The 21,446-nt window shown below is 37.1% G+C and overlaps 1 protein-coding gene across 1 annotated transcript in view; it reads right to left on the bottom strand.

Moving 5' to 3' along the window:
• The window catches only part of MEGF9 (multiple EGF like domains 9), a 76,843-nt gene that overhangs the window by 5,862 nt on the left and 49,535 nt on the right, over positions 1-21,446 (bottom strand). The window contains exons 3-5 of the mRNA XM_061163292.1: positions 11,901-12,040; positions 1,323-1,466; positions 559-828 (exon numbers count right to left, since the gene is read on the bottom strand). Coding sequence (XP_061019275.1) covers positions 559-828; positions 1,323-1,466; positions 11,901-12,040 — 554 coding nt within the window. The remainder of the gene's footprint in view (positions 1-558; positions 829-1,322; positions 1,467-11,900; positions 12,041-21,446) is intronic.

Below are 21,446 nucleotides of genomic sequence, written 5' to 3'. Positions count from 1 at the left end.
TGAATACCCCCAACTCATCCTGAATTTCCAATCATTAATTTTTATCTGAACCCTTACTGAACTTCCCTGTAAGAAACATTTTGCTACATGAGTAACTTTTTTCTTTCAAAAATGAAGGAATATTTTTACTATTTCCTCCATCACATGGGAAAAGTTAGGACAGAAGCTGGAATAAATTCTTATTTCTCAGCTAACTTCTAGCCAGGTTATAGGTTTCTACTTAAAAAGATCTTTGATGATCACTGGAAGTGATGAGAATACAGGAAGCAAAAGATAAAAGAAATGACAGGACTTTAAAATTATTGAAATAAAAATAGATGAAGAGAAGATGTGAGAACACTGCAATGACTTCATCACGGTCCTCAAATTTCTGGAGTTGATTCTGGAGTCTGAGCAGAGCAGCAGGAATAGAAGGGGATCTCTTTGGGCAAATCTCTATGAAAATCTATTTCCCGAAAAAACTTCTCTGGTGGGACTTTACAAAGCTAAAAGTAGCTGTCCTAAAATTTTCATTGCTAGGTTAAGGTATTAAATTTACACCCTTAGGTGAAGTTTTACCTTTCTTGATGCAATTTCCCTCGAGGTCGCGGTCGTAACCCTGTAGGCAGTTTTCACACCAAAACCCAGTGGTATTGTGGAGGCAGCCGATGCACTCCCCACTCTCGGGCTTACAAATCTTTGGAGTCTTAACTGGGTCCACGTGGCCATGGCACCGGCACTCCACACAGATACTGTCAGAATTGTAGTAGCCACTGTTACATTCATTGCAGTTCTGGCCTGTGTAACCATCCTTACACTGGATGCATTCGGGTTCCGATTCACCCAACTCTAAAAGAGAGAGAACACCAACATGCTTCAGTACAATTTCAAGTTGCAATTCAAAATGCAAAACTACTACTAATCCCCCCCCCAAAAAAAAACCCAAAACATTTTACACCCCCTCACTATTATCTCCTCTCAAACTTAAGAAACACATGGAATTCAAACTAACAATTTACACCTTATTTATTAATTGTCCAGAAAACCTATTTAGGTAGAGAACAAAAGAAGTATGCTTATCTAAAGAATCTGAGTAATTGAGATGGAGAGGCACTCATAATTCTTTTATTCCTTCCTCTTTAATCATGTAAGACAGGATAAAACACAGTTTTAACAACAACTTCCTCATCCCTCCTTTGTGTCTAATTCCACAAATGCATTTACTGCAGACCTTTACTGTTTTTATAACTCCCTTTCACCTACAGCATCTAGAACTTTCTACCTACTGATCACTGACTCACTGATTTTTCCTCTAAAAATGACTATTTAGAGAAAGGCCTTACTTATGATACAACTGCCTGTAGATGTCACTGCTGAACAAGGGCAGCGAAGACATTCTTTAGAGGCATCAGGACTCTGATAAAATCCTTCTGTGCATTCTTCACAGTGATCCCCTTTGCTGTTATCCTGGCAATTTAAACAAGCACCTAAAAGAAGCAAATCATTTTAAGAAGTTAAAGATTTACTCCAAAAGCACAGTAACTTTAAATAAATTATAAGTACCTACAACCAAAAAACCTTAAGAGGAAACCAGGAAAAGTCACCCAACACAGGTTGCAAAGTTCAGTCCCCACCCCATCTTACTTCCACACTGAACAGGGCTACAGTTCTGGTCCCCTACAAGACTGTAAACTCTTTAGGGAAAGGCTGGGTACATGACTAGAGTTGTAATAAGCCCTTGTTGATTGACTGACTACATACCGAAAGCAGGCCAACAATGTGCAAAGAAAAAAAAAAAAAAAAAACCTAAAGATCTATTAAAAGAAGAACAGATAAACTGTTATTTTCTCGGTTGGGATTCTGTAGCTAAATAAGTAAACTAGGCCTGTATGTATGAACACACATAAATCCTAAAAAAGTTGCTTGAAAAAAACCAAACTGCAGAATAATACATAAAAAGGGAGAGTGCTTAATTATTTTGTACAAATTAATTGATTTAAAAAATTTGGGGGGAAAATTTTATACAAATTAAGTGATTTAAAAAATTATCATATGTGAAATAGATCGTCAGTCCAGGTTCGATGCATGAGACAGGGTGCTCAGGGCTGGTGCACTGGGATGACCCAGAGGGATGGGATGGGGAGGGAGGTGGGAGGCGGGACTCAGGATGGGAGTCACATGTCCGCCCGTGGCTGATTCATGTCAATGTATGGCAAAAACCACCACAATACTGTAAAGTAATTAGCCTCCAATTAAAATAAAAAAAATAAAATAAAACAAAAATGTATAAAATAACCTAAGTCCAAAATAAACCAATAACTTCACCCTCCACAGGAAGAACCTCAGAGCATATGAACTATAATCACTCCTCCCTTGACCTAAATATATGAAAATAGTATATATTAATTCTATCTTTATTCTTCACAATTCCTTCTTATGCCTCGAGTTTTCTTAGTTGCGTTTGTCTAAAATATCCATATTACCCTCATTTAAAAGAGTGATTTATGCTTTGTAATTAATTCTATGTTCAGAGATTATTCCTCTCAACTCAAAAAACATTTTATTCCTCTGCAAAAAAAAATAAAAAATAAAAATTTTTTTGGCCATACTGCAAGGAATGTGGGATCTTCGCTCCCCAACCAGGGGTCAGACCTGCACCCCCTGAACCGGAAGCAGCGAGTCTGGAGTCTCAACCACTGCACTGCCAGGGAAGGCCCTTGGCTGACTGACGGAAGTAAAATTTAAAAGCCACACTAAACAGTACTAAGCAAACGGATACACAGTACCCTAGGCAGAGGGATACATTCAAATGCAATAAAAACTGACTGTAAACTGAGAGGGTATAGGCAAGTTTTATGCTTTGTTTATCTCTGTGGAGGGAGGGAAGAAAACAAGAGTAGGGAAGAAAGCAAAGAGAAGGACTCCAACTCTATTTGAAATTTTCTATTCAGCAAAATACCAAAATGTTAATAATTCTCTAGGTGTGGGTACATGAGTATTTGTTATATTATTCTCTATATGGCTTTATATTTTAAAATTTAAAATAAAAATGCAAACAATAATGAAATGAAAAGGAAGGAGGCAAGCAAAATTCTGTGTGTCTTAATAATACCCTTTGGTCCCCTATTAGGTAGGACATTAGACGGGCATTGAAGAAGCATAATGTCTGCAAACAGGGAACGAAACCATGTAGTATAATTTACATTCAAAGAGACACTCAGAACTACTATCACAGAAATGAGTAAACTCTATATAGAAATCTAGGAAGACAAAAAAGGGTTTACATGCTAACTACAGTTCAATGCTAAAACCATCATAAATAATTTTATTTGATTCCTCTTCCTTACTAGAGAAATATTTACAAAAAAGAAGAAACAGAATGAGATTGTGTAATAAAATGATCTGACAACTGGAATAAGATTTGAAAAACTACAAGAATGATTAATATACATACAATTATTAACACACATGTCAAATCTCAATACTTAAGTGATTACAGAAAAGTTCTTTGAAACTTCATGAACTTATTTAGAAAGACATTTAAAAAAATTTGTATATGAACACTTAACTCTTAAATCACATTTGCATGTAAATATCACTTTCAATCATATAATTTTTAAGGTCTAATACTGCCAATGATATATTTCATATATAAAACAAAATAGTATATCCACATATAGTGATGAACAGTTTAAGTACTGATTTCTTCCCAGATCCTATTACATCCTGATCTCTCTTTAGCTATGTATCTTCGTGACAATAAAAATAGCTGAAAAAATACATACTAGGAAACTGTAGATTCTTGTTGCAAAAATAAAATAATATTAAAGGTCAAAGTGTTCTGCAGTTGGAAAATACAAAACTTGCTTTACATACAAAATCTGTCTACCTGCTCTCCCCATATTAAAAATGTTCAGTGGAAATAATTATATATATATATATAATATTTTGCTCCTATGTTATTGGACCTACATGCTTATTATTTTGGGACTTTCTACTATTCTAGAAAAGACCCAAAGCATCTGTCTTTCTGCTTATCACAATACAGTTTCACTCTCCTAAACCATTTATTTTAGAGCATTTTACATTTTCTCCAGGAAAATTTTTTATTTTGATTTGTTTTATGCCATAAGCTGCAATGAGAAGTCAATAAGAAAAAAATAACTCTACATGGTTAGTATGTTATCTCAAAAGTAAGGATGAAAACAAATATAACAATAGAATTCATTGGTTTTTAGAAACTCATCACTCTATATTGTTTAAAAATAACAAGCATCTGGAACACAGCTATAGAAAAACAAAATTAATAAGGACAGATCAAATATAAACACACCAGAATGCTCACTATAGATGTGAGGGGTGGCTGTCATGTAAGTGTTTTTTCCCCTGTAACTTCCAAATGGTTTCTAGTATGCATTTATCACTATTATTTTTACTATCTTAAATTTTTCTGGTAATAAAATTAATACATTGTAAAGTATATCACATGCATATTGTAAAATATTTTAAGAACTCAGTTCAGTTCAGTCGCTCAGTCGTGTCCAACTCTTTGACCCCATGGACCGCAGCACGCCAGGCCTCCCTGTCCATCAGCAGCTCCCAGAGCCTGCTCACACTCAACTGCATCGAGTCGGTGACGCCACCCAGCCCTCTCAGCCTCTGTCGGCCCCTTCTCCTCCCGCCTTCAGTCTTTCCCCAAATCAGGGTCTTTTCCAATGAGTCAGCTCTTCACATCAGGTGTCCAAAGTACTGGAGCTTCAGATTCACCATCAGTCCTTCCAATGAATATTCAGGACTGATCTCCTTTAGGATGGACTGGTTGGATCTCCTTGCAGTCCAAGGGACTCTCAAGAGTCTTCTCCAACACCACAGTTCAAAAGCATCAATTCTTCGGCACTCAAATTTCTTTATGATCCAACTCTCACATCCATACATTGCTACTGGAAAAACCATGGCTTTGACTAGACGGACCTTTGTTGGCAAAGTAATGTCTCTGCTTTTTAATACACTGTCTAGGTTGGTCATAGCTTTTCTTCCAAGGAGCAAGCGTCTTTTAATTTCATGGCTGCAGTCACCATCTGCAGTGATTTTGGAGCTGAGAAAAATAAAGTCTGTCACTGTTTCCATTGTTTCTCCATCTATTTGTCATGAAGTGATGAGACTGGGTGCCGTGATCTTCGTTTTTTGAATGCTGAGTTTTAGGCCAGCTTTTTTACTCTCCTCTTTCACTTTCACCAAGAGGCTCTTTAGTTCCTCTTTGCTTTCTGTCATAAGGGTGGTGTCATCTGTATATCTGAGGTTACTGGTATTTCTCCTGGCAATTTTGATTCCAGCTTGTGCTTCATCCAGCCTGGCATTTTTCATGATGTACTCTGCATATGTTAAATAAACAGCCTTGACGTACAGCCTTTCCCAATTTGGAATCAGTCCATTGTTCCATGTCCAGTTCTAACTTGCTTCTTGACCTGGATACACATTTCTCAGGAGACAGGTAAGGCGGTCTGGTATTCCCATCTCTTGAATAATTTTCCCATCTCTTGAAGAAGTTTGTTGTGATCCACACAGTCAAAGACTTAAGCGTGCAACTTAAAAAACATTTCATGTACAAAATTAAAGACTGATTTTTATAATAAAAATAAAGATAACTTTAAAATCCATTTACAGTAGGAACTAATAATATGAATCTGCTTTTCTACCAGCTTACAAATCCTCTTTGGGAGATAACATAGCATAAGAAAAACGGTATGTGTTTATCATTATCATGTATTTAATGTCAGATATGAGTTCTATGCTCAGCTGAACCTCTTCAACAAAGAGCTTCTCTGAGTGAAATTGAAAGTTTCTCAGTTGTGTCCAACTCTTTGTGACCCCATGGACTATACAGTTCATGGACTTCTCCAGGCCAGAACACTGGAGTGGGTAGCTGTTTCCTTCTCCAGGGGATCTTCCCAACCAAGGGATCAAACCCAGGTCTCTTGCATTGCGGGTGGATTCTTTCCCAGCTGAGCCACCAGGGAAGCCCAAGAATATTGGAGTGGGTAGCCTATCCCTTCTCCAGGGGATCTTCTCGACCCAGGTATTGAACCAGGGTCTCCTGCATTGCGGGTGGATTCTTTACCAGATGAGCTACCAGGGAAGCTTCTCTGAGTGACCTTCAGCAAACAGCTTCTCTGAGTTTCACTTTTTTAATCTGTCAAATGGAATGAAAACTCCCTGCCCAATGATTTAATATAATGTAAATATTTTGGAGGATGAAAAACTACTCCTTAGGATGTAGTGTTTTCTCTTTAAGCTTCAAATTCTTCATCTATAAATTAGGAAAGTTGAACCGGATGAGATCTAAATTCCTTTTAAAACCTGAAATTTGAGAATCTTTCAATTATGATAAATTATATACTATGAGAATTAGCTGAAGTGTAACTTTGTTCATTATGCTTTGCCTGGAACCTCCAAAATATAACAATACTGTATTAAAATTCACATTTTCTTTGCTGAAAGATGGCCAAAGGAGCAAAAATAAATAAATAAATAAAAGGAATGAGTGTCTCCTGAAGATGATCTCATGCTCCTTGGCTAAGCATCAAAAAAGTCTGGTGGGGGTAACCAAGAAAATAACTGGTCAAAGAAAAGAATGTAGGAACCCTTTCCAACCAAATTCAGTGACAAAGCTTTGAAAACATAAATCACCACCTGTAAAAAGCCTTTTCTTTCTTTATTTCACTATCTCTAGTTCACATATAACTTGTCAGAAATGCAGCAAGTTACTTTGCTATTTTTTAAAAAAACGCCTAATCTTCTCTACTGAGCAGAAGGCAAACTTTAACCTGTTAAACAGAAAGAAGGACAGCCTAGGCAAACAAGGCAGTGGGTAACACAATCACGATAAGGTCCGAGAGAAAGCCAGAGGCCAAGAAAATGCAGTTATGGAAGGCAGTTTGAATTTTATTCGAAGAGGGATGGGAAGCCTTTGGACGGTTTGAGCATGGGAATGACGTGATCCGGTTTTACATTTTTAAAAGATCATTCTGGTTGTTATGTGGAGACTGGACTGGTAGAGAGGACCTCAGAGGATCAGGACAAGAGAAGGGGCAGAATGATGAGATGAGAGACAGTGAAAACAGTTCAGAGAGGTGACAGTTGCTTAGACAAAGAGGACAGCAATGAAGGTCACGCTGAACGGCAGGCTGAACAGAACTTGCTGATGGATTGGATATTTACAATGTATGCGTTCATGCTAAGTCGCTTCAGTGGTGTTCACTGCTTTGTGACCCCATGGACTGAAGCTCTCCAGGCGCCTCTGTCCATTCTCCAGGTAAGAATACTGAAGTGGGTTTCCATGCCCTCCTCCAGGGGATCTTCCTGACTCAAGAGATTGAACCCACATCTCTTCTGTCTCCAGCACTGGTAAATAGGTTTTTTTTTTTTTTTTTTTACCACTAGTGCCACCTGGGAAGCCCTGGATATTTACAAAAAGAAAAAGCAAATGTGACTCGTGTGGTGCCAGTCACCAAAGGAAGAACACTAGGGGCAAAGTAGGCTTAGCTTATAGAGTCAAATAAAGAGTTGTTTTGGATGCGTTAGGGCTACGATGCCACACAGAGCGTTCAAGTGACGATGTCAAGTGCGCTGTTAGAGCTTTGAGAGTAGCGATCAAGGGAGAAATATAAATCTGGCAATCAGAACATTTGCAGATGGCATTTAAATTCAAAGGACTGAATGAGATCATGTAGGGAAAGTATAAATGCAGAAGACAAATGTGTCAAGACAAACCTCTGAGGCACTCCAGTGCTTATAGCTGAAAAGAAGAAGATCTAGCAGAACTGATCATGAAAAAAAGGGGGAAAAATGGGTGATATCCTCAAGTGAAGAAGGTCGCTGAGTAATGAAGGAGTGGTCAAGCCCGTCAAGCTGCTGAGGTCAAGGTATTCATCATGTGACACTGTGGATACACGAAGGCACCTTTAGTTCTCAAAAAGAAGCATATACTATGATAGCATAAGGGAAGTGAACGTCGCTCAGCTATGTCTGACTCTTTGCGACCCCATGGACTATACAGTCCATGGAATTCTCCAGGCCAGAATACTGGAGTGGGGAGCCTTTCCCTTCTCCAGGGGATCTTCCCAACCCAGGGATCAAACCCAGGTCTCCTGCGTTGCAGGCAGATTCTCTACCAGCTGAGCCACAAGGGAAGCCCATGTGAACATAAAGTTTTAGCTCAGAAACAACAGTCCACCCACCTCCATTTTAAGGGAAGTATGTGTTGAAGAAAGAACATCTATAAAAACACAGGAGAACATAAACAAGAAAAAAAAATCACCCGAAGAAATCTGTTATGAAGATTTTGAATACTTTCCCTTGAATCTCTCTTTTATATAGAGAAGTGTTGGGTTTTGCTTCTCAGACAGTCTAAATATATGGCACATGTAACTGTATATCTGCTTCTTTCACTCTCTCACGTTGTGTCCGACTCTTTGGGACCCCATGGACTGTGGCCCGCCAGGCTCCTCTGTCCATGGAATTCTCCAGGCACGAATACTGAGTGTGTTGCCATTTCCTTCTCCAGGGGGTCTTTCCAACCCAGGGACTGAACCCGAGTCTCCTGCATGACAAGCAGATTCTTTACCACTGAGCCACCTGGGAAGCCCATTTATTGTTGCTTGTAATGAGCCAGGCTCTGTATAAACATACTGCACTGAATCTTCATAACATACCATTAGGCAGTTACTGCTATATTCCAAATTCCTAAGTGAAAAGACTAAGTAATTAGTCCAAGGTAAGTCAAGATTTCATTTTCTGTGCTCGTATAGTGTACTGCCTAGATAACTTGATTTGCTTCATTTTCTGTTGTTAGAAGTAAAGTTGTCTAATTTCTTAGAATTATAACTGTCACTGTGGTGAACATCTTTGAACATAAAGTTTTTTATGAATTTTTAATTATTTCCTAAATATTGATTCTGGGAAAAAGAACTACTTGATCACGGAAGTATTTTTAAGACTTCGGATACATATTGCTTTCTAAAATATTTTCCTCAATATATTTTATCACAAAAAGGTCACTTTAAAAATCTAATTCAATCTAAAATATAAGGTTACACCTTATAGAGATGTATAAATTGAGATGAGGGACGTGGTGGGAGTAAGGACTGTGAAAACGCAGTAAGTGGCCACCAGAGGGCAATCATGTGCACCACCACACTGTCTGGGGAAAAAAGTCTTCAAAATTTGAGACAAAAGGAAAGACTGATTTTCTATTAAACTGGCAGTGTCATATGGAGTATCTATACTCTTTCATGTTAGAGTTTTATTATACTTCCAAACAGAGACATCATTTATTTCTTATTACTGGCCTTTAGAAATCATAACTATGAAAAGAATTTCTTTTGCCTTAAATTATCTCCTGAGCAGAACCAGGTTGGGATTTACGTGACATTTAAGAGAGCTACCTCACTGCCACGAGGAAAATCAGAAATGAGAACCAGCAGTGTAGACCACTTCCTGGTACCACAAATGAACTAGGGAGCAATTTAAATCAACTCAACATGATGAGGCGCTTCTGTCATCCAGGACTGAAACTCATCTTTCCTCCGTAAGTTTTCCCATTAATTTGTTCATTCATCCAACAAAAAGTTATTGTAAATGCTTACTATGGACTAATTTCCAAGCTAAATGTGTAAAATGGTGAACAAAACTGGTATGAAACTTACAGTGTAGTGAACAAACCATATACGACTCAGTCACAAATAAATACATTATCACAAACTGTGATACGTGCTGTGAAAAAACACAAATGTATATCAGCGTGTATAACTGGGAAAATTGTCATTAAGCTTGGAGCATAAACTGCTTTCTAGTGAAAGTAACATTTAACTGAAGGCCTGAAGGAAGGATACAGTTTAATAAGGCAACGAGGCCAGGAGTGGAGGTACAGGTTTATTAGAAAGACCATTCCAGGCAGAGGAAAGATTATATGCGAGAACCTTGGGACAGGGGAACATAACATATTTTAGAAATAGAAGCCAGTGTGACTGGATCACGAACAGGAAAGAAAAAGAATAGCACAAGCTAGAACTGGCAAGTAGGCAAGGACTAGATCGTGTAATCGAAAAAATTAACACAATTTCTTCTAAATCAATTCGTTTCTCCATAGACTAGAGGATTAGAATGAAGAATAAGATTTCAACACAGATTTTTTTTTCCCAGAGTACTTTCTGTTCAAATATTCCGCTACCTTAATCTCATAAAAACATTTGTTACTCGTCAGACTAGTCTGTTCTGATTTTTGTTGTTGGGGGAAAAAAGATTTCCAAAGAAGCATCTCTAATCCTTACATTTAGGAAAACTGACGACCAGAGAAGTTAATTGTTTCTAGTTTTTAACAGTTGAACTAAGTTTGCCTAGACACGGTTTTCTTTGCTCCTATACTGCCTAGGGTTTGCTGAGTTGTTTGAATCTGTGAGTTGGTCTCTTTCATTAATTTGGAAAACTCTTGGCCATTATCTTTTCAGATTCGCTTCTGACTGGGACAGACTCGCTTCTGTCCCAGTATCTCTCTCCTTTCTTTCTGAGCCTTCAAGTACACTTATGTGAGACCTTCTGGCAGTCTCCCATATGTCTTTTCCGCTCTGCTCTTTCCTTTGCATTTTTTCTCTCTATGCTGCGGTTTGGATATTTCAAACTGAACTGTATTTGAATCTACTAACCTTGTCTTCACTGTATATAACAGTATATAACCTTGTCTTCACAGTACATACTGTAGACTGCTATTAGGTCCATGCAATAAGGTATTAATTTCAGATGTTGTATTTTTCAATTCTAGATTGTTCTTTTGATTATTTTTTTTACTCCAAATCTCTTGAAATTTTGTCTCTTTTCACCTATTTTGTCTGTTTTCTCCTCTATTTTCTTAAAATATTAACTTTAGTTATTCTAAATCCATTTCAGGATAACTCTAATACCTGGGTCATCTGTGGATCTGCTTCCATTGCTTTTCTCTTTATTATTGGCCACAATTTCCTACCTCAGAATTGTTCTGTTTTAGTTGCCAGACACAGTGCACAAAAGAACCACAGATGACTCCTCTTTTCCTGTTCGGCAGATGTAATGAGAGGACCACCCTAATTCAATCAGAAATTGAGATAGGCTGAGGACGAACGGCAATTTTAGTATGAGTCAGTTCACTTATGGCTCATCACTACTTCTTGGGCACAGCCTTCTAAGGCTTTGGATTGAGAACCCAGCAGGTATGTGTCTCCTCAGCCCTGAAAGACTGCAACAGATCCAGAATGTGAGTAATGGATGTGAACCTAAATCCCATGCAATCCACCTTTTGAATCTGGCAATGTCTTCAGAGAGATGGTCATATGTTGTAGCGGGCCCTTTCTTTCTAAAAAGATTTTGTCTCCCAAGCACCATAAGACTGAGGAATTTCTTTCTACCTTTTGAGCCAGCCTTCCATCTCCTGCACAGTCATTTAATGTCCTGTGGGAAAACTGGCCTTGTATTTAGGGCTCCTCTAGTTTCTAATTCATAATGGAAGCCCCAAATGACTGCCAAAAGTTCTTCTTGTATCTTTCCTCAAGAAGAATCCTTTTACTTGGACCAAGCCCGCTCCTTAGTCTGTGCCCAGAATCAGCAAATGTCCTTGGAAGGAAAATGGCTGGTGAACATCAGCTTACTTAGGAAGAGTTCTACCCTTTCTGGAATTTTAGTTCCTATAGTTTTCATTGCATCCATGGATCGCCAACCAATATGATTTTATATATATATATAGTTGTAGAAGGAGTTTGGCTTGCTATGACCTATTACATCCTACTTAGAAGAGAAAGATCCTTATAAACTCTTTGGGAAGAATTAACTCAGAGAAGGACTTCAAAATGAAAAGAACAATGGACTAAGTACATAAAAAAGTACGGGAAGTGTACCTGTGAGGGCGTCACAAGTGGCAGACCGATTACTGCACTGGCAGGGCCAGCAGCCGTTCTTACTAAAGTCGTAATATCCATCTTGGCATCTATCACATGAAGAACCGGCGACACCCACTTTGCACTGACATTTCCCAGAGCTGCAAATAAAAGCAAAGACAATGAACAAAATAAATCAGTTTGAAGGTTTTGTTGCCTAACATCTCATCATAGATGATCTTAATGCAGAAATAGTGTCAGCTAGATTCTAGTTACTATACATACTGAGTGACTTTTATTTTGAATTATAAGTTGAGCAGCTTCATGGCTATATTAATTCAATTAGCATGGTAATAACACTAATTATTTCTGACAATTTAATCCTCTGCATTTGGGTAGTTTAGAATAAATGATAAAGGAACCATGGAGAGTTCAAGTGCCTGGCCCTTCAACATCTTTGGTTACTGAAAGCACTGGGGTATAGGACTGGCTCTGCAGCTACATCTCATTCCCAAACCATCCACAGTTGCCCCAGCATCCAAACTGCCCAATCTGGAGAAGAAAAACCACCCAGGTCTCACTCAGTCTAGCTTTTGGCTGAAAAATATAAAAATAAGGACTTTAATGAATGTGCTAGAAACTCAGTATGATTTTCTACTTTAGGCCAATGCTGTATTAACACAATTCTGGCAATTAACCGGAATTCACAACTAAGTGAATATGACTGTAATGAGGACCTCTATTCATTTCGGAATTAAACTCAAATAAACATGCTTGATTGTCAACTCCAAAAAAATGACTAAAAATCTAAAGTAAGAAAAATATTTTATTTAGTGTCCCATTTCTTCTTATTAACCTGTTTTCTTTTCTTAGATGCCCACTACATCAGTGATATCATCTCTCTCCAATCAGTGAAACTTAAACCTTTGTTTTAATTTTCAACTCTTCTCTCTCAACTCCATGTTCTTCCAATCACTCATTCAAATTCAACATCCCACCAGTTTTGGTCAGATTTTCTTCCAATTATCTCTTGTTATTTATTGTATAGTCATCTCTCTTAGAATATTTTTCCTCTTCTTCAACTCTTAAAAATTCTCCTATTTTCAGGTTGATCTTTTCCCGTGACTTTTCCCTGACTGGTCAACAGAGATCTTTTGGCCTCCTGACAGAACATTCTCTATACTGTACATTTTATTCCTAATTATGGATTTTTCTACATTCTTTCATATATGTAACTCTCGTTAGATTGTTAAAGGCCTAAAGCTAAGTCCGTATCATGCAGCTTTTTTTTAAGTTATCTTCAAGATGTCGAGTCGAACCCAACTGAGCCACTAACACTGTCAAGACAAGCGTGAGCAGAGGAATAGTGTGCTATAGCTGTCTTCATTTCACACATCTTACTCGGTAAGTTTGCAGTGTTCAGGGACCCAATCCTAGCCATCTTGCTATCTTCAGAGTCTAGTATAGTACCTTGCTTGTTGTAGACAATTAATATATGCTTGATAAATAAATGCTCAATAAACAAACTGAGTTTTAGAGTGAAGCACTGGGAGGGAAAAAGAAAGATGAAAAAGGCTGGCACTAATTACTAGGACTCTCAAAACAGCTAAAGTACTTTTCCCTTTTTTCCAACAGTGTGACTCTTCTTTACATGCTCATTCTGGACATCAAAGTTTTAGAATTCATATCAATAGAATTCTGGCACCAGTCATATTGGATGGGAGTCAATATAATGTAGAACAGCATCTCAATATAATTATTTTAGAGACTCAGCTCCTAATAATGAGCCCCTATGGGGATGTTCATTCTACTTCAGGAGCCCAAGCTAAAATTGTTAATACTTACACAGCTCTTACACATGTCAGTTAAAGTAATCCCCTACTGCTTCCCATACTCCTGTTTCTGTAATAAAAATAAAAGTTCTAAATTTGAACATTATTGGAACTTTGGGTCGAAATTTGCAGAATAGGACTAAACTTTCAGCTGTGTGGATTCTACTTGTAGTATACAAACCTGAGATTTTTTTTTTTTTTTTAATTGAGACATGCCTCTCTGTTTATCAGCATGCCCTGGGCTAAATAACGAAGCTTTTGCCTTCTGTCCTAAAAAATCTATTTTGAGCAGTTATAGTTGAAATTCACTTCTCTCTCCCACTTAACCCATGGTTCTTTGCAATATCCCAGGGTATGCCAAAAAAAAAATAGTTCTACATGGTATATTTTTAGGGCTTTACTCAAAGCCAGTCAAGAAAGGAAAGAAAGCCATGCTTATGTAAATAATAAATACTTAACATATCTTAAAGCCTTATAACCTGAGAAGTTACCAATCAAACTCTGTATTTCTATCTTAAAGCTGCCTATATATTGGGTTATGCAATTTCCTGACTAACAATTTTACAGAAAATGTAAAATGGAAACATCTGAAAGAAGTGATAATGATGATAAAAACAGTAAGTAATCATTTATTTAGGGCCTATGTCAATAAATACATATTCTTTCTAATCTTCAAAGTAACTCTACAAGGTAGTGGTCATAACTCTCATTTTACTACTGAGGGAATTCAAAGGGTTAAAGTTACTGTCCACACCTAATAAAGGCAGGTTTATTTATACAAACTCAGACTTTCCCACTATGCTACCTACCCTCTCCTCAGTTTAACTCTAAATTTGTACAATAAATTTGCCTGCCAAATAATCTGATACCCACTTGGGTATCAAGCTTCATTCTGTAGATTCCAAGCATCACAATTCACCATTTATTTAGGTTCTGACCCCAGTGAGCTGTTTCTGCCTTGCCCAGAATAAACCCATTCTCATTGCCAGTAAGTTTCAGATCTCCCTTAACAAATCTGAGAGTTTTTTCTGTTTGAAAACACTGCAGCCTAGCAAAGTCCCAAGGTTCTCAGAGACACAGCCCAGATTTTGATGTATTTGTTGTTATTCAGTCGCTCAGTCGTATCCGACTCTTTGTGACCCCATGAACTATAGCACATCATTCCCCATTCTTCACTATCTCCCGGAATTTGCTCAAACCCATGTCCATTGCGTCAGTGATACCATCAACCATCTCATCCTGTCACCCCCTTCTCCTCTTGCCCTCAATCTATCCCAGCATCAGGGTCTTTTCTAAGGAGTCAGCTCTTTCCATCAGGTAGCCAAAGTATTGGAACTTCAGCTTCAGCATCAGTCCTTCCAATGAATATTCATAGTTGATTTCCTTTAGGATGGACTGGTTGGATCTCCCTGCTGTCCAAGGGACTCTCAAGAGCCTTCTCCAGCACCACAGTTCGAAAGCATCAATTCTTTGGTGCTCAGCTTTCTTTATGGTCCAACTCTGACATCCATACATGACTAACGGAAAAACCATGGCTTTGACTACACAGACCTTTGTCAGCAAAGTAATGTCTCTGCTTTGCAACACACTATCTTGGTTTGTCATAGCTTTTCTTCCAAGGAGCAAGCATCTTTTAATTTCATGGCTGCAGCCAGAGTCCACAGTGATTTTAGTTAATCTTAATTGAAGTCTGTATCGATCATACTAGAGAAGATGATTATTCTTTTTAAAACTGCCACAGAAATTTACATTTCCAAGAATGTCTCTCAAGTAACTGTGAAAAAAAGAAAACAACTGGGGAAAAAACCCTACCTACATACATATATACAGTCTTACACAAGAATACCCTGAGGTACTTAAAGATCTAGCAAAGTAAACCTGTATTCATCAAATATGAAGTTCAGGATTATGACTCAACAAGAAGGAACCAGTCAACTGCTAAGTCTCACTATACTGTCAGAAAATTATAAAGGATATAATGTACCTTTTGGAGATTGGCTAACAATACTTCATTAGCCAGTTTCCAAGCCTTTAAAAATGTTAATCAAAATATGTTTACTCCCCATTTCTCTATAGATATTAGATTACTTGGTAAAGAGAAGGATAAACAGCTACTTAATGACAGTGTCTGCCCAATACACCGTCTCTAAGAAAAAGGTATTACCTTGGAATACCCAATCACCTAATAATATCTCATAAGCATAATATAGCCAATGTTCCCAAAGTAGTTGCTATTCCTATAAGTGAACTTTCCCTTCATAATTCTTCTGCTCTAGGCACTCAGAAGACTGATTTAAGCAGGCATCTTTCTCCCTGGAGAATATGCTCCTCAGTTCTTGACCTTTTTTTAAAAAAAGTGACTTTATGAATCTTGATAAGGCAATTGACTAGTCTAGATATCATGCCTCACTTTTCTTGGGTAGATTTTAAAACAAGAGAGGAGGTGCTTTTTTCTCTCTCTTTTTAAAAAATGAAGTAGGGAAATTTGGTTGTAAGCCTGCAACTAGTAGTGCCTTTCCATCATGTTACTCATGGCCCATGGCCAACTTCTGCATGTATAAGAATTAAATCACTCAGCAAATATAAAGCTTTCCCTGTATGACTTCTTTTATAGAATAAAGCCTTTACAACACCCCCTTTCATGGTCTCCCTCTGTTAAAGACTGTTGAAAGCTTTTTGAAGCAAAGGTCAATGATATAAATGCAATGAAATTTTGAAAAAAGCAAAAGCAAAAAAAAAAAAAGCCTGTTAATAGATCACTTATGCTTATCCACAGATTTAAAATGAAGGAAACAGACTCACATCTTCATATCTGGAGAATAAGGGCACAGAACTGGATTTTGAAAAGTTAGAAATCTACACTACTGACATCAACTAACCAAGAATTTAAGATGGAATTTCCTCATCTGGCATCACTTTTATAGACATGAGTTACTTGCTAGTAAAGAACTAATTGGGGTTTCTCAAGTGGTGCTAGTGGTAAAGAACCCACGGACCAAAGTAGGAGACGTAAGAGACATGGGTTTGAATCTTGGGTCAGGAAGATCCCCTGGAGGAGGAAATGGCAACCCAATCCAGTATTCTTGTCTGGAGAATTCCATGGACAGAGGCGCCTGGCAGGCTACAGTCCCCAGGGATGCAGAGTCAGACACGAGTAAAGCAACTTAGCACCACAGCACAAAGAACTAATGAAGAATGGATAGCTGTATCAGAAAGGTGAACATGGAATCATTCATAAAGGAAGCAGAAACACTGCAGAACTAAGTTATACTAAGTATTATTAAGTATATACTGTGCATTCTTAAATTATCCCAGACAGGATGATCAGATTTTCTTATGGTATCAGTGCTTAGCATAGATTTTCTCACATTCACAGGTGTGAACAACTATTATAAACACTGAAAAAAATCTCTCTCAAAATGTAAACAAAGAATGCATTTTCTGACATGAAGTGATTCATTTTTCAAAAGAAAATTCAAAGATGTATCATCTCAAGATATAGTACATATTTATGTCACACAAGTACTAGCCAAAATATCATTTTAAGGGTTCTGTTTTGTTTAAGAGGAGTGGGTGGAGAATCTTCAGAATTTCCATTATTTTACTAGGGTAGGAAGGGTGGGACACAGGAAGGGAGGTATCAGAGTCTATGGAAAATTCATAGCCTGAGGAGACACAGAGAGCTTGGTTCAAATTCCAGCTCTGCTAGTAACTAGCCACCACTGAGTACTTATTTCTGTCTTGGATTCAGTATTCTCATTTGTAAGATGAAGATAATTAGACCAACCTCTGTAGAGTTATTGTTAGGGTTAAAGATCACAGATGCAGGGTACTTAGCCCAGTGTTTGGCACATAATCAGTACTTAAAAAAATGAAAGAATGATGAAGATGAAGACAATGGGTCCTAAATCTTTAATTTTTTTCTGTGAATTGTAAAGAGAATCAGTGAGAATCTCGAGTAGGCAAAGACAGACAAGTTTATTTACTTTTAAAATTCTGTTAACAAACCTAGAAAAATGGCAAGACTTTATGGGGTAACTACTAGTTTGGAGCCAAAATGTGGCTCGGAAAAGAGAGAACATTATGAACACATGGTAGAAACGGTTTTTGGAAAGAAAATTTAAAAATTGAGAATCAGCAAAATCCTACATTAAGTGGGACCAAAGCCAGAGAGACCTGATATGCTTTGTTACCAGCCAGCTAAATTGATCTAATTTTTACTAAATTGCCAAATGTCTTGATGTTTTTTATATTATCGAAAACATTATCTGTTTTCTTCCTAAGATTTATAAGTTATAACTTACATGATGGCATACCTTTAGATACCACGTTATCAATAAACAGTTATAGAGTCACTATAAAGATATAGTTCTAATTAGGGAAAATTAATTTATGCAGAAGCCTTGCTTTTTCTCCTTCCTCCTTTTTCAAACAGCTTACATGTTGGCACTCTGACACGGAAAGAACAAGAAACAGAGACAGATAAATAATTAAATGTATTAATTTTCTTCTTCTGCCTCTTTCAGTAACTAAAAGCCACTTAGTTTAGAAAGAGACTTAAACTGTTAGCCAAAATAGAATCTGAAATTAAGAGAAAATTTCTTACTGTAAGCTCTCCCAATATATTAAAAGTAGTATTAAAGGGCAGCTCGTGAAAGTTTTTCTAACCAGAAGCAGCTTCCACATGGGAAAATAAACAAAACAAAAAGTTATTAACAATCCTTAATTTCATGTTCGAGTCATGGTTTGTAAAGGTAATAAAAAAACAGTTTCTCCTTTTTATGAAAGAAATTCAATAATTTGGAAAAAGAGCATTTGCATTTAGTGTTCCTGTGTCTTTCTACAATCATGGAAAAGACTATTATGCAATGACCAAAGCTTCTTTTCTGGAAGAAAGAAAAAAGATAGCTTTATTGTGGAAAACATTGGGCTATTATGCTAAACATTCCTTGTTTTTTTGAGGGCAAATAGTCTAAAATATGTTTAGAGGAAATTCATATTCAGGCAGAAATTCTTAATACTCAAAAAGGGCATTGCCTAAGTGTAAAAATATTTCTGATAGCTGATCTTACCAAAATCAAATTTAAAAGTTTATTTGAAAAGTCAGAAGTAAAACTTAATGGCAAAAAAAATAAAAGTATCATATTTCCAGAGCCACAACTTGGGAAAGCAAACTTAATCTAAGAAAGTTATTTCTTATTTCCTTCATTTTTTTAAAATGGAAGAAATACAGCCATAGGAATTCTCAAACCCACACAATCACTCCATTATTTGATAGAGATTTCTGCATTTCAAAAGCCATTTTGAAAAGGGAAAAAGCATGAAGTCCCAGTGCCATGTTCTTGAAAAGCTTATGCTTCTCACATATGTTAACATTTGTAGTCTCTTGTAACCATTGTAAAAGGTTTGCTTAGTAAAAGGACAATTATTAATACTTAGTTTGTATACACGCTGTGTTCTAAAAATTAACTTGTAGTTCTTAGAATTTAGAACTCATTTTCTCACAGAAATGACAGCAGAAGTGGTGGTTTAGTTTCCAGATGAGCAAACATAAACCTGTTTAACTTAAAATGTTGATATTAACAGTACTGAGGACCAAGTCCTTTATACATAACTAAGCCTTTGAATTCTGAACCCTCTAAGGAGTGGAGTGGTCAGGGGACAATATGAATCTTCATTCCTACTGTAGGGCTATTAATAAAGTGCATAGAGCAACATTTATCTATGCATCACTTAATTTTGTTCTCACAATATGACGCTCATTAGCCTCAGTTTTGTCAGTTTCTTGCTGTTTGATTATTGGGCAAGTTAAATTTCCACATCTGAAAAATAAGAATAATAATCCTTGTTTCAAAAATTGTCTCAGTTTACGTATTTAAGTGTCTTCCAAATTGTAGTAGCTCCTTATATAGTAAAATAATAATATTCTCAACACTCCCAATTGTTAGAAAATAGTAATGTGAATGACTCAATTTTCAAGGTCACACAGCCAGAAAGTAATCAGACTTAGAGCCTAAGTCTTCTGCCTACAAATATAATATTTTTCTCTTTTTCTCCTATATTCTAGGTTACTTCTATGTACATATGAAAGCAATTCAGAAAGATTTAATGTGCTCGTCTTCACAGACTTGAAAAACTCCTAGAAGAAGCTTTCTATGTTGATCTGCTGGCTCAATCATCAGTCATTTAAATATCTCCTAAATTGAATGAGACTTTAAAATAATTGCCCAAGATATGAGACATTGCTTCCAATCTGTCTCAGTATGATTCCAAGATTTGGGAGCAATAGTTTCCTACTTGTATCTAGCACTATTTGCAAATGCCCTTATTTCAGCCAGTTTCCTTGCAAAGCTTTCTTTTTACCCCCTAGCAAGTTTACTGATATAACTTTGGGAAGCTCTTCAATTTTTATTTTTAAATTATTACATTTTTTATTCATTCAAAAGTAGACAAATTTAAAGATAATACAACTTAAAGAACAATACATTCAAAACTTTGATATCCACTAGGGAGACATTTGAAGCCCCTGATGTAGCCCTCCTCAACTGCACGTCCTTCTCTTGTGCCAGAAGCAATGAAGTTTTAATCATTCTTTAGCTTTTTAAGAGTTTTAACATCTCTGTGAGTGTGTGCGTGCTAAGTCACTTCAGTTGTGTCTGTCTCTTTGTGACCCTTTGGACTGTAGCCCACCAGGCTCCTCTGTCCATGGGATTCTCCAGGCAAGAATACTGGAGTGGGTTGCCATGTCCTCCTCCATAGGATCTTCCTGACCCAGGGATTGAACCCACATCTCTTATGTCTCCTGTATTGGCAGGCAGGTTCTTTACCACTAGGGCCATCTGGGAAACCCTACCATCTCTGTATGTATTAATAAATCATTTATCACGTAGTTTTGCCTGCTCTTAAACTTTGTTAATGAAAATAATTAAGTACTCTTCAATTCACTTTTTTCTTGATCCATAGAATATTATGTTTTGAAATTCATCACAGTAAATTGGTATAGCTATAGTCATTCATTTTTCTCCGCTGTACTGTATTTCATCACATAAATATAATCCTATTTATTTATTCATACTTCTAAACACATGGGCTGTTTTCATTTGTTATTATGGATACCAAAGGCTTCTGTGCAACTTCTTATATGCCCCTTCTGGTACACATGAGCATGCATTTCTCTAGGGTACTTAACAAGGAATGGTACTGCAAGGTCATTGAGTTTGTGCATGATTATCTTTACTAGGCAATACCTGATTTCCAAAAATAAGTACTAGCTCTCAACAAAAATGCTATTTTGCTTAACCTCAATATTCTGACTCCGCTAAAAGGGCCTCTTTAATGGACACAGTTCTCATATAAACAAAGAACAGAGGCTAGAATGCCTTCTGGTTTTCTCCCACATATAAGTTGATATTAGGTTTTAGGGGGCAATATTGTCCACTAGATCAACAGTGCTCAAATCTAAGCATGCATCTGGAAGACTGCTCGGCCCTATCCCAGAATTTTGGATTCAATGGGTCTAGGGTTGGCCCCAGGAATTTTCATTTCTAATTCCTAGGTTATGCAGATACTGGTCTGGAAACCTGACTTAGAGGACCCCTGTACTAGATTAATAAGATTATTCTTATTTTACTACCTATTAATACTTTTAATACTCCTAGCCCTGACTGGTAAAGCTACTTAATTTCCACTTCGAGGCTTAGTGCTGAACCCTTTATTTGGTATCATTTCCGACATA

This window comes from Dama dama, chromosome 16, assembly GCF_033118175.1.
Source record: "Dama dama isolate Ldn47 chromosome 16, ASM3311817v1, whole genome shotgun sequence".
NCBI lineage: Eukaryota > Metazoa > Chordata > Mammalia > Artiodactyla > Cervidae > Dama > Dama dama.
Note: the sequence above shows the minus strand (reverse complement) of the source record. Positions and strands in the feature narration are given on the sequence as shown.